The 13,908-nt window shown below is 36.2% G+C and overlaps 1 protein-coding gene across 3 annotated transcripts; it reads left to right on the plus strand.

Annotated features, from left to right (window-relative positions):
• The first annotated feature begins 3,295 nt into the window (after positions 1–3,295).
• Positions 3,296–13,888, plus strand: LOC132063149 (nuclear transcription factor Y subunit A-1-like). 3 transcript variants are annotated; one of them, XM_059455588.1, is made up of 6 exons: positions 3,296–3,558; positions 5,120–5,350; positions 7,514–7,620; positions 7,781–7,843; positions 8,404–8,568; positions 13,054–13,888. In XM_059455588.1, the coding sequence occupies exons 2-6, from the start codon at positions 5,149–5,151 to the stop codon at positions 13,426–13,428; spliced, it is 912 nt and encodes a 303-aa protein (XP_059311571.1). In that variant the 5' UTR covers positions 3,296–3,558; positions 5,120–5,148; the 3' UTR covers positions 13,429–13,888. The 3 variants fall into 3 exon arrangements, with proteins under 3 accessions (XP_059311571.1, XP_059311572.1, XP_059311570.1); XM_059455589.1 differs by having other exon boundaries at positions 5,182–5,350; XM_059455587.1 differs by lacking the exon at positions 3,296–3,558 and adding an exon at positions 5,002–5,070 and having other exon boundaries at positions 5,182–5,350.
• The last annotated feature ends 20 nt before the right edge of the window (positions 13,889–13,908 follow it).

Below are 13,908 nucleotides of genomic sequence, written 5' to 3' on the forward strand. Positions count from 1 at the left end.
TTTGGTGTCAATTTTTTATTTTGTATATTTAATTGTTTAGAGACTCATCCATCTATCATATTTCTAGTAGGCACAGTTAAAAGTTTTTTTTTCTCCATTATATATATAATGACTTGATTGACTGAATAATTACTTGATGCTTACATTCATAAAAAATTCGTCGTTTAAATCGGAATTAAGATTATCAGAACTCAAATAACTAGTAATTTGATCTATTTATTAATGATAACATGAACGATATGGTCTCCAGAAGAGCATAAGTCGATTTGAGTTGAACCGCGTATTAGCCATCAGAAGAATTAATGATAGCACTATTTGTGATTGAAATTGTATTGCCTTTGAATACTTATCTTTTGATTTTTAAAATCTTAAACTTCATACCGAATAGTATTTACTATACCTTTCTTTAATTCGGAAACGCGCTAGGATGAAGAACATAATACTGAAAATTAAAGGATTATTGTTTGAACATTTTTAAAAGTTTAATTTCTAAAGAATAAATTCTTGAACACTATTAATTTTAAACTTAAGTACATGCCATGAAAGGGATAGTGCGTTTGAGGGAACATGCACTTTTGAATAAAGTGTAGCAAAGTAGATAGATGGGTAAATACAAAAGCATTGGAGTTTTTTGAAACTTTTTGACATAAAATAAAGTCGACATATCTTTTTGTTGTGACTCGTAGTCATCTAATTATCTCTTTTTAATTTCTCCTTGTAGTTTTATGGCAATTACTTTAGTGGACAAATTTTTATCGGAGGCCGGCTAATGGATAATAGTGAAAACAATTACTCCTTTTATCTAAATAATTTAAATTAAAGTTTAACTTCCCAACTAAAATATAAAGTGTTCACCGACGTGAATTAATGCGGAGAGGTACATATTCTTCCATCCTTAACTAGCTGATCCCGTGTTGATGCAGAGTATTTTGTTATCTTTGCAATGAAAGATTTTACCTCGTAGTGAGATTTTCAAAGACGAATCTGAATTACGAACCCGAATATCAAATACCGGGTGAAAAAAAATAAGAAAAACAACAAAATGTTCCATGAATATAGTGGAACTGAGGGAACATGCGATCTGCTCTTTTAATTTTATAACATGATATAGTATAATATGAAGTAAATGTCAACGTGAACTTTTATTTTTATAAAAAAGCGTACCAAAATAGATATAGATGAGTCACTACAAAAGCATTGGATAATTTTGAGTCTTTTGGCATAAATGAAGATTCAACACTTCTTGATAGTCACCTTATTTAATCCTTTCTCCTGGTAAGTTTCATGACCGTCATTTTAGTGGACAAATTTTTATATTGGAGGGCGGCTAATGGATAATGCAAGTTAAACAAAAATGGTAAAAAGGAAGAGCATTAATCATTTTTTTCTTACCATGTTACAGATTCGTGATATTTATTTAATAAAAGAAGTACATAGATTCTCTTTTTCAGCATTTCATATGTTATATCATGTTTTATGGGAAGTATGATTCTATTGGTCTGTCTTATAGTTATCCTCGTAAGTGGATTTGACTTTTTCACGAACAAAAAATGGTTCCAAATAATAGTATTAATTTACATTTGAAAGATAAGTCATGCACTCAAAAGTCACGAACACGTTCCGTTGACAATTTTATTAGGAAAGTATCATATATGAAGGAAAAAGAGAGATAAGGATGCTTGAAATCTCCTTACTTTTTCTCTTTGAATGACTTTAAAATTGTGAAAGAAAAATGAATATAATAATAATAACATACCCAGTATAATTTCATAAGTGAGGTCAGAAGAGGATAGATGGTACGCAGGCCTTACCCCTACTTTTAGAGATAGAGATGTTGTTTTCAATAGACCCCCGGCTCAAAATAAAGCAAAAACAAAGCAGGTCAAAAAGGAAAAGGAACAATAACTACAATAAAACAATATGCTAAGCAAGAACAAGAGACATTAGATAGTGACATAAATCGAAAGACAAGAAACTACAGGAAAAAATACTACGAATACTGATAAGAAAGGATAAGCAAGGAAACGCTCTACTACCAACTAACCTTCTACCCCTGTGCCCTCCACACCCTCTTATCCAAGGTCATGTCTTTGGTAAGCCGCAACTGCGACATGTCCTATCTAATCACAGTCTCCCCAATACTTATTCGACCTACCTCTACCTCTCATGAAACCATCCATAGCCAAACTCTCGCACCTACGCACTGGGTCATCTGCACATCTCCTCTTCACGCGCCTGAACCATCTCAGCCTTGCTTCCCGCATCTTGTCCTCCATCAAAACCACTTAATTCCGCCTTGTCTCGGATACCTTCATTTTTAATCCTATCTCGTCTAATATGCCCATACATTCTGCAACTTTCATCATCTGAACGTCAAAGTTCTTGACTGGACAACACTCTGCCTCGTTCAAAAATAAATATTTGAAACTAAATAAATTAAAGATGAATAACAGAAGATTCAGAAAATCCAAAAATCATCTATATCTATTATTGGAGGTTCGCTCAAAATGATCCTTTATATATATATATATATATATATATATATATAAAAGCATTGCTAGTAATTTAAAGCAGTTTTTGTCTTTTCTAGTGAAAAATACAAAAATTAACATAATTAGTTATTACATGTGACTCGTGCCGAAATTTTAAAAAGCATTGAAGTTATCTTTTCAAAAACAAATTAAATGACGAACTTAATTTAATTTAAACCCTTACTATTAAAAAATTCCATGTGGTGAAATGCAAATTTTAAAATTTGATCTTCAATCTATCCATCTTAACCATTACTTTGTATAATTTAGAAGATATTCTCAATGTTATTTCTAGTTAAAACAAAATAACAGAAAACAATCACTTTTTCATTATATTGATTATCATTCTGCGAGTTTCATCTCCAATTACTATCAAATAAAGCATCTTTAAAATTACTAAGAAGACCCAAAAATTTAAAAGAATAGTACTAGCTTTGAGTTGGATTCTTATGCAAATTTAGCAAAGCAAAAAAGAAGCATAATTATGATTTCAACACCAGAGAAAAAGTATGAGTTACTTTACCTCAAACTCAAGTTAGGTAAGTGGTCCTGAAACCTCCAATTTTCATCGATAACCAGTTCAAATCTGAAAACTTCCAAAAATGGGTGTTAAGTATTTCAGTTTATTTATCCTCAAGGGTATTTTAGTCATTCAACCACACAACAACATAATAAAATGTAAATAATCAAGAATTAGCTAATGATATAAAAAGTTTTTCCTTAACAGAGACATGGAAAGCGACTTTGGCGTGACAATATACACATAAAAATTCCAAAAACAAAAACAAGAACACAGTGAATCTCTCACCCCCCACTTTCTCTCTATAACAATAAATGTTACTGTAGTATACTTATAGGATTAGGTGTCTATTATCTTCTATATGTAGATGCATATATATATTTGCATGTATGTATAATCTCGAGACATCAACAACTTCTTTTTTTAGCTTTGTATATGTAGTATAGACACAAACGAAATTTGTGAGCTTTGCTAGAAGGGAACTGCTGTCATCCTCAGAAAAGAAAGGCAAGTTTCTATTTTTCTATGTTTTTAATTTTCAATTTCTTAAATACTCAATTGGGGTTTCTAAATTGGGTCAATTCTAATTGGTGTACTGGATCTTTTGTCTGGCCAATCTTAGTATTGGTAAAGTTTTTGCCCTTAAACTCTGATCGGTAAAAGTTTGAATTTTTGTACGAAAGAAATATAATTAGGGAAATTGGATGTACCTTGTTGTTTGGTTTCTGTTTTTCTGTGCAAAATGGTTGGTTTATGCATCCTTGGTGCTTATTTGACTATTGGGTTTTTTTTTTCTTGGTGATTTTAATGGTGAATTCTAATGGTTAATAAGGGTTACAATAATGAGCTTTGGTGTGGTCTCAGCTTCACTGAGTTAGATATATTCATTTTTGCTTGTGTATTACATTTATTTGCAGAATTGAGGTTTAGGTGTAATAATTCTGACTGATGTTTAATTGCAGGTAAAGTAGTGAGATCCTTTCTTAACCTCTCAAAGATCTGTTAATGGACCTTGGTTTGAAAAGACAATATATGACATGATTGAAACCTTGAAGCTAAAAACTACCAGATATACTAAAGTAAACAAAGGGAAAAGAGAAATACGAGCTTTTCTATTTTGTGGATCAGATATTTGCTTTTAGCTTTTCTGGTCCCTTGTCCGCATAATCTGGTTCCCGGGGATTATGCACTTTGTCGTATTGATTCCACTTAACTAATACCATTCACTTACAATGCGGAAAATAGCTTGTCTACCAAGCCGATCACTTGAGCAGTAGATTCAGATGTCACATAAGGGGACTTCAATTTTAGCAGTTCTCCGAAGCCTTATCCCATACGAACTGGAAAAGCTCTGTTCACGGCCTTACCCAGGAATAAATCTTATTAGATGAAAAAAAATGGATTTATGTGATGGTCTATATATAAAAGAAGTAATTGTCTCTTGTCATGTCATTAGACCACAGCTCTGTATACGTTCGTTTCAGTTCCCTTTATGGGTTTATAGCGGAATATGGTAGCTGTGGACAATGCTACTGTTTTTGCTGTAAGGTACAAGTTTTCAGTTAAAAAAATGGCAAAACTTGTTTGTTGGGGATGAAGTCCTAGAGAACCTTCTTTATGCATTTGTACATACTTGAGAATACATCAGTCCGAGATAAATTATATCCAGAGTTGGCAAATGCTTCAGCACTTAATTCACGTTCTAAAAATACTACAACAACAACAACATACCTAGTATATTCCCACTAGTGGGGTCTGGGGAGGGTGGGTGTACGCAGACCTTACCCCTATCTTTGTAGAGAGGCTGTTCCGATAGACCCTCGGCTAAAGAAAATCGTTTTTCAGAAAAATAGTTTGACACGTAAAAATCTTTTAGAAAAATTAAGTGCCTGAATGGTTGACAAAGATTCAGATAGCATGTAGTTGCTTCAGATAGCTGTCTATAGCACTGCATGATACAAAAAGATGAGTTTTGATGTCTGTCCAAGTTGGATTGCTTCTATTATTCAGCTTTGTGAGGTATCGAGTGTTCTTACTAACAAAGTCTATCCTGTGAACTTTTGAGTAGATTGTAATTACTTGGGGCAGAGTCTAATAATGCCTACTATTGCTAAACATGATGGCCGGCAGCTGGAGACCGGGCTGCGAATTACCTCACAATCAACTACCCAAATGCAACCATGGTGGCAAGGTTATGGTGATAATACTACGCCTTTGACAAATCAAAATGGCGTTGCCCAGGGGAATGCGGAAGGTGGCAACAAGGAAAAAGAAACAAAGGCTCTAGCCACAGAATCTGGTATATTCCATTAGATATACAGTGTGAATATTTCATCCTTAGTTTCTACCTGTATCCAATTTATGAATCAACGGCACTGCTGTCTTCTGATGATAATTCCTGAAAAAAGGTGAAAACCATAGTTACCAAACTAGAAATGAAGTCTTCTTTTCACTGAAATGTACTCTATTTTGATGTTGAAGCATAGAAATATATGTCATGCGACCAAATTTAGCTGATTACTTGCAGCTTGAGCTTCAACTAGTTGAACTCAATGTGTTTCTGCCACAATTATTGACCTCCCTGTTGTTCTTATATTTTGCTGTGTCAAGATATTATGATAGTGAAGGTAGGAACAATCCTTCAAGTTTCTTGCATATTTGCCATTTCTTGTGTTAGACCTTCACAATTTGGAGTACTCCATCTGCAGCTTGTGTTTTGCCTGAACGTGTTCCTTTTACAACTGACTCAGTAATTTAATGATGCTGAACCAATAGCCTTGTAAGCAGTCTGACTTTTATGTAAATGGTGATAAGACCTAATAGAACCGCCAATCACCAGCCACCACCTCCAATCACTTCCATACCAACCACAATTGAGAAGAGTTTTCACCATGTCTTAGCAGTTAGTTATTGGTTTGGGTGAAATTAACTCGGGGAATCATTTTGAGCTAAACCTCTGGATAAAGTGAATAGTGTCTGAACAGGCAATTTTTAGAGAACTTGGTCAAGAGTTGGTATCTAGATGAGTCTTTTGGGTAATAGTTTGCTTCTGGTTTTGGTGAAATTAACTGGCGGAATCATTTTTGAGATATACTTTCCTGGATAAAGTTGATAGCACAGGCAATATTTAGAGAACTTGGTAAAGAAGTGGTATCTAGATGACTGATATTTTGCTCCTTGACCGGGAGTGGAAATTTGATAAGTTGAAGAGCTACATATTGGATCAGCACTCAGCAGAGCTGGTGGCTGCTTAAGTGACAATTTAGTGGAGAATAGATTCATATATATTACGGAACAGCTTATAGAGTAAACACAAATCTTGGAAGCATTTCCACTGCATTGATACTTCTTCTAACCCGGAATAACAAAAAATTGGATGGATTTTGCTATGGAGGACATCCTCTACATTGTTTGACCTACTTGAGGAGCCATTTGCCACTCTTGTCTACACTTCGGAAGTTTTGGCTATCAAGCTGTTGATTCTTGATTGTGACAAGTGGGGAAAGGATCCAATAGAAGTATGAGTTTCCTGTCTGTTGCATCTTTGATTCAGTGAGAGTGTTAAGCTGAACTTTTCAGTATAATTGTGCGTTATATGAAGTTCTTACTTCTTACACCCGTAATAAAATAGGTTGGCTGAAATAGAGGAGTCATGTTCGATTGTTGTGTTGTATAAATATACTAAGTGAGTGATGTTCCGTATGACAGTTATAAGACCAATAACGTTATATGGGAGGAATCCTCTGAGGCCGATCATATCCACATGATAATGCCTTGGAAATGAAAATGTTAAGATGGATGCGTGTTTATATATGATTTGATTGGTTGGAGAAGATTTAAAATGATCACATCCGATAGATGGTGCTTGTAGCACTCTTAGAGGATAAAGTGAGGAAAGTTTGCACGGGATGGTTAGAGTATGTCCTACATAGATCTCGATATACATCGGTACATATGTGTGACACTACGATGATTGATGAGATAAAAAGCGAACGGGATAGATCTAAGAATATAGAGGGATTTGTCTGAAACGATGTCCAATCTTAAGAGCCATGAGCTTAGCTATACCACAGCGGAGGCAAAGGTAGAATTCATAGAGGCGAAATCAACTAGTTAGAATTAAAGCTTGGTTGTTTAGGTCCAAAGGTCCAAGAGTAACTCAGGCTTGAAATTTGTATATCCATACAGGACGTCTGTATAGGAATATGTGTTAGATTTAGGGAACTCCCAATGAAGAAGTATTTGGTAGTGGAATCAATTAGGTCTGAATAGAGGTTTATGGATACGGAGAATTCCTATAGCCAATATCGACTAGTTTGAGATTGAGGTATAGGTGATTTACTGCCTATAATGATGTCATGAAGTATCTTAATCATTGCGAAATGTGTTTATCTTGATTTTACTTTTTCTGAATCTTGATTTGCATGTGGCTTTTTATTAGTGATGTAATTTATATTTTCAGGATTAGATGGAAATAACGAGCAATACAAGCAGCACCTCAAGCATATTGTACCCACAACTGCTGCCATCATGGGTGAGCAGCAGAAGGAACTCACAGGTCATTCAGCTGTAAGTTATTTCCTCTTCCCACTCTCTTTTTCAACAACTGACGTCCACAATTACATCTAGCTGGTTGTCATCAGTTGAAGTCAAATTGGCAGTTCCATTCTTTCCATGATTGACAGTCTACTAGAATTCGAAAGATTTATTCAGTTACCTATTTTTGCAGATGCTGACGTCATATCCATATCCAGATATGCAGTACGGGGGAATGATGACTTATGGCGCACCTGTAAGAACAAATTTCTCCAGCGTCTTTTTGTAGATACTGATAGTTATATGCCATCAACTTCTGCGCTTTCTCGTTTTTTTTATGTCGTTATGTTTGTGTTCTCTCACTTTCTTGCTTAGACTAGTGAAAAGAAACAGTGTTGTGGCTGTGTTGTGGCTGTCATAGTAGCACCTTTCTTAAGCACCGTCTTTGTCAAGTAGAAATGAGTGCTTATTCTGGTTTTACTGGATGTGAGGGTAATATGTTAGTAAGGAACTGTTGTCATGTGATATTTGCTAATCATGTTTTCTTGTTATTGACTGGTTACGTTTATTCAAAGTACTTTTTTGGTTGGTAACTCAATGCTATATTTGTATACAATTAATTGCGTTTAATTCTCACACTCATTGATCCGTGGAGTTGAATGCATTTGTACATGGTACTAGCCTTTGGCCTTTAGCTTCTGCACTTTGAACTCTGTATTATCCCACTTGAATTGCAGCTATATTTGAAATTCTTTCGCTTTGAAAGCAAATTATTGATAAAGCAAAACATTGCCTAAAAATTTGGTGTGTTGTCAGGTACATCCTCACTTATTTGAAATTCATCATGCCCGAATGCCTTTGCCTCTTGACATGGAAGAGGAACCTGTCTATGTGAATGCAAAACAGTACCACGGAATTTTAAGGCGAAGACAGATAAGAGCTAAAGCAGAGCTTGAAAGGAAAGCTATTAAAGCGAGAAAGGTATAATCAGTCTTGGGAAGCACTTCACCTCCATTTTTTTCTTCCCAACACGGAGCAGACCTATATTATCTTTTTTTGGACATATTCTTTATATCACTTAAACTTTCAGGTTATTATATTAGTAAATGTATGAAGTTCCATGGTATTGGAAAGCGAAAGTACTTACAAAACATATTAGAACATCGTTCCTGATTAAAAAAAGTACTTACAAAACACCTAAGAAATCCACTAACTGTACTTCATCCTCTATACACTGTTCTTTACACCAAAAACACAAAGACACACATTTCCGTTTGATCTTTTGTATGGAGTTGCATCTATTCTCAAAGATCTGATCATTTCTCTTCTTCCAAATGGTCCACCAAATACAGGCTGGAACTGTTTTCCACCGCTTCTTTTGACTTTTGCTACCGCCCTTCTAATCCAACAGCTTAAAAGGTCTGTTGTATTTTCTGGCATTGTCCATTCTCCTTGGCTAGGCTAATAAAAATAGCCCATCCTTGTGATGTTACTTCACAACGCAAGAGTAAATGGTTATTTGTCTAAGAATTTCAAATAATGACAAGTGAGGTTATTTTTCAAATAATTTCAAAACATTATCTAAGAATTTTAAATTACCTAAGAATTTGGTTTGTTGTTAATGACAAAAAAAAAAAAAAAAATTCAAAACATTATCTAAGAATTTGGTGTGTTGTTATGACATATGGGCACTAGTTATTAGCTCTCTTTTTTTTCATTTCCCTTTGAAGGTCAACCTAGGCTTATTAATTACTCTGCACGATTAACAGTGATACACGCACACAGTTAGAGAGAGGTTGATATGTTATGTTGCCTCAGGATTGTTATGTTTTGATACGTCAAACGACCTTTATTTCTCGGTCTGTTTTATAAATGTAGTATATGGCCTTCTAAAGAAAAATTCCTATGTTGTGGTTCGTTGTATCTTTGCTTTGTTGAATTCTAAATCAGTGGGCTAAAGTCTCAAGATTTTCTCAACAAAAGGATCATTATTATTCTTAATAGTTTTTTCATAGACTGTGAGAGAAGGAATTAAGATGTATTCTTGACTTTTTTTTTTAATTCCCCTCCCTGTTGATTCCCCTTTGATCCCCCTTTGTTGGAGCTATTGCTCCTTTGGTGGCTCGAATCGCCTCTTGTCATGTATTCTTGACTTGGTTTACCCCTATTAGTGCAGAAATAACTTATATATGTGAAGGTCCTTGTGATGCTGCACGAAAGGTGGCTTTTATAAGAACTTCTCTTTTATATATATATATTTTTTTTTTATTTTTTTTTTGAAACTGGTAAGTTGTATTCCTCAGCATTAAGGACATGCTGGAGACCTCCAAAAAGTTGTTAAGAACAGCCTATAGTACTTACAGAGAACCTAAAAGATCTACCAACTGTTCAACTTCTATGCAATGTTCTTTACACCAAAAATAAAATGTAGCAATGCATCTTCCTTTAACTTTCTGGATGCGTTAACTTTGTCTTCGAAACATCTTCCATTCCTCTCCCTCCATATTGTCTGCCAGATACATGATGGAATTAATCTCCACCGTTTCTTCTGGCTCTTATTGCCCCCTTTCCTAATCCAACAGCTTAAGGTCTGCTGTATGCTCAGGCATAGTCCATCTGATCTCCGTTAGACTAAAGAACAAAGACCATAGTTGGGAGGTGAATTTACAGTGAAGAAATAGATGGCTATTAGTCTCTCTCCTTTCTCACAACATAAGGAACACCTGGAAGCAATATGAAACTTCCTTCTCTGTAATCTCTCATGAGTGAGGCAAGCTTTCTTGACAAGTGACAACCAACCAAGTAAAACACTTAACCTTTGTTGGTGCCATATTTTTCCAAAACTGCTTCCATGGGCCTGGCCTAATCTGAGGCTGCAGCTCTGCTTCCTTTTTGTAGCTTCTGCTTTTGAAAATTTCCCATCACTGTCATGTTTCCATCTGATGGTTTCAGGATCTGTAGTAGTACCACTGAAACCTTCTAGGACATTCATTAGATCAACAATTCTGTATGCAGATTGCTGCATTTTGGCGTTTATGTCACGACTCAACCGGAGGGCCATGACGGGCACCCGGAGCTAACCCACCCGGGCACCTCTCGTCGCACATTCACATTCATACCTAGGTGAGCCACATGGCTTATCAACAAACTCTATGCCTCAATAATACCATTTTCAACGGCTAAAACACTTTTATATCACTTCAACAACTACGCCCATATACATATACACAAGCCGACAAGGCTTACAAAATAATATACCAAAAATATGAGCCGACAAGGCAAAAGACATCTACTATACATGACTGTCTACGAGCCTCTAAGAAGAGTATGAAACATCATCATAAGGACGGGACAGGGCCCCGCCATGCCCATATGTATATACACAAAAGAATAGTACCAACAGCTGCAGCTCCGAATCAAATGGAGCTCTTTACTCAGCCCTGCGAACAAGCAACTGTGGGTCGAGTCTATCTCTTTCGTCCACAACGGGCATGACGCAACGTCCACAAATAAAAGGACATCAGTACGGATAATGTACTGAGTATGTAAAGCATAATCAATAACATAATAGAAGCATGAACGATAACCTAAGAAGGAAGAGTCATGGGGTGATAGAGCCATTTATACCTCTAGCGACGTTCATCATATTCGCTTACCCTTTTTCTAATGGGAACCTTCCATTACATACACTTATACATATAGTAGTATCATACCCGACCATAGAGGTTCGGTGTCTTACGTACCCGACCATAACAAGGTCGGTGTTATACATACCTGGCCCTAGCAAGGCTCAGTGTTATCCGTACCCAACTGCAGTGGTGTGCGCACAATAGATATCATACCCGGCCATATAAGCTCGGTATTCTTAATAGTCATACTTAGATATATATACATGCATATGCATAGGAGTACATAAGTATCATCAACATCATCATCGTCATTTTCATTATACCTTTCCTTAGAAGATCAACTATCATAGGATGGGACCAATAGTGTCATGGGAATATCAAGAACTGTGAGCCTTAATGATTCTAGGAAATGAAGTCATCATGGAAGACGTTATGGAATTCATGTGAAGGTATACGACAAATGGGAACATGCCTTAAGAAGAAGGGTTAGACTTACATACCTCTTTGTCTTCTCAACTATCTAATGTTCACCGCCAAAGCTTGAAAAATCTACATTTAAAAGGATTCATACCAAGGTTAAGTTCTAAGGACACTCTTAAATTCAAACTAGAATAAATCATGAGCTAACAAAAAAATTGCGCATTTCCCTATTTCATCGACTTCCACCATATCGCAAAACAACCCCCAAACAACTATAATAACATCCACAATATCCTACTCAAGTAGTCATATTCAATTAAGTCTCAAAGTTCATTCTCATATTCAACTTACATCAACAACTTCACATCCACCCTTTGCACAATTTTATACAACACTTCCTTGTCATCATTAATACCCTTCATAGCAAGATTATATCCATAGCATACTAAGAATCATGACTCAAGTTAGTTTACTACTCACAAACATCATGAAATCTACATTTAGACCTCATCTTCTACTTTCTCCTTTCACCCAAGTTATTCAACAACTAAGCATTCTTAATAACATGAAATAAGCATGAAGACTAACCTTTTACCTCATAAAAATGAGCGTTGGAGCAAGTTATCAACTTGTATGAAAACCCTAGCTTCAATACCCAAGAAGTTCTTGAAGTCTACTAACCCTAGCAAGTCTTCCAACACATGGATATCTTAATTCTTGCCTTCTCTTGGATTTGTGTTGATATGGTGTGTGGAATATTCTAGAGCTCTCAAGAGTTGTGGGGAAGATGGGAAATGAAAAATAGGAACTTGGGTCATCTATTTATAACAAGAAAATAAAGCTGCCCGACGTGATTATACGGACACTTATACGGTCCGTATAATTTTATACGGTCCGTATAAGTGACCGTATAATACCACCAGTGATGACCCTTCACTGTAACTGTTATACGGACCCTTATACGGACCGTATAAGTGGTCGTATAACTCACCTTTTCCAAAATTGTTTTCGTTGATTCGCTTGATCTCAAATCCTTATGGAACCTTATTAACACTTACATAACACATCATTAACCATACAAGAGGCCCCATAGCCCCTCCTCAAGAGATTACTAAATAAATATTAGCTCAATTACGGCGAAAACCTTTCCAAACATGACTTACATCTCACTCCCTCCAACGAACTTAGTTTCACATATTCATATGACTTCAAAATCCTATGGTACACACTTTAAGCTATCTAATACTTTCCTTATCCTTGTAAGGACTTCATATTCACCTTAAGCTCGCATTAGTCTACTCACAATGCAACAATCCGAAATCTCCGAGATGTAACAGTTTAGTGCCTATAATATGTCGTCACTGGTTCCAGGAAGGCTTGTTGGTTAAACTAACATTGGTTTGTTTGTAATTGTTAGCCATATTTGCATGAATCTCGGCATCAACACGCTATGAGAAGGGCAAGGGGATCTGGAGGCCGTTTTCTGAATACTAAAAAGCTCAATGACATGGACTGTACACCAGAGGAGACTAAAAAATATGGGGCAACCGTTCCAACTCACTCTGGCAACTCGTCAGGTTCCGGGAGTTCTGATCAAGGAGGAAAGGAAGGCTCTACAGTTCAAGACATGCACAAAGGACACAGCCACATTTTCTCAACAGGCAATGGCCATGGATCATCTGTGTATTTTGCCCCGAGCACTGGAAGTGAGCAAGGGAATGGCCCCTATGGTCGTGGAAATTGGAGCCTGCTGGTCAATCAGGCTTCTCGGGGGGCAGCATCCAGTAATTAGAAGCTACTCTGCACTGACGGAGGTTTCAGGCCAGCATTTTCTCATGCCACGTGTTCATTTCTTGCATCGTACATGCGAGGTAACCTCACTGTGGCATAGCTTTGCTCAGGCAATTCATTCTTGGCTTGGTTACTTGTACTTTATGAGCGGTGATGACGCAGAAAAGAGTATATATGGTGAGTATGATATGTTACGAATTCGCCATTTATTTGTCTTTCCCCTCACCCTTTATGTAAATAAAGAAAAATATGTCAGAATGTAGGATTAGTAGTAGTTTGGAACCTGATACCACAAAGTACTGCAGCATCTTGGACGTGTGGCTATTTGTTGGATGGGTTTGTAAAATTGACATACTGTGAAGTTGCTTTTCTGTTGTTTGCTTAATTTTCCAATGAGGATCTGCAATCCTTGAACAGCTTATCACCATTGAATGGATATGCCCTTTTATCTATTAAAATAAGTGTGTTCACGTACTAATTT

This window comes from Lycium ferocissimum, chromosome 7 (assembly GCF_029784015.1).
Source record: "Lycium ferocissimum isolate CSIRO_LF1 chromosome 7, AGI_CSIRO_Lferr_CH_V1, whole genome shotgun sequence".
NCBI lineage: Eukaryota > Viridiplantae > Streptophyta > Magnoliopsida > Solanales > Solanaceae > Lycium > Lycium ferocissimum.

What these genes read in the sequence shown, in the direction of transcription:
- LOC132063149 (XM_059455587.1), top strand. Translation starts at nt 5,017, where the DNA reads ATGAGTTTTGATGTCTGTCCAAGTTGGATTGCTTCTATTATTCAGCTT. An exon ending in CTATTATTCAGCTTTGTGAG is followed by an intron (nt 5,071 to 5,181) that starts GTATCGAGTGTT and finishes GATGGCCGGCAG; the next exon opens with CTGGAGACCGGGCTGCGAAT. An exon ending in GGCTCTAGCCACAGAATCTG is followed by an intron (nt 5,351 to 7,513) that starts GTATATTCCATT and finishes TTATATTTTCAG; the next exon opens with GATTAGATGGAAATAACGAG.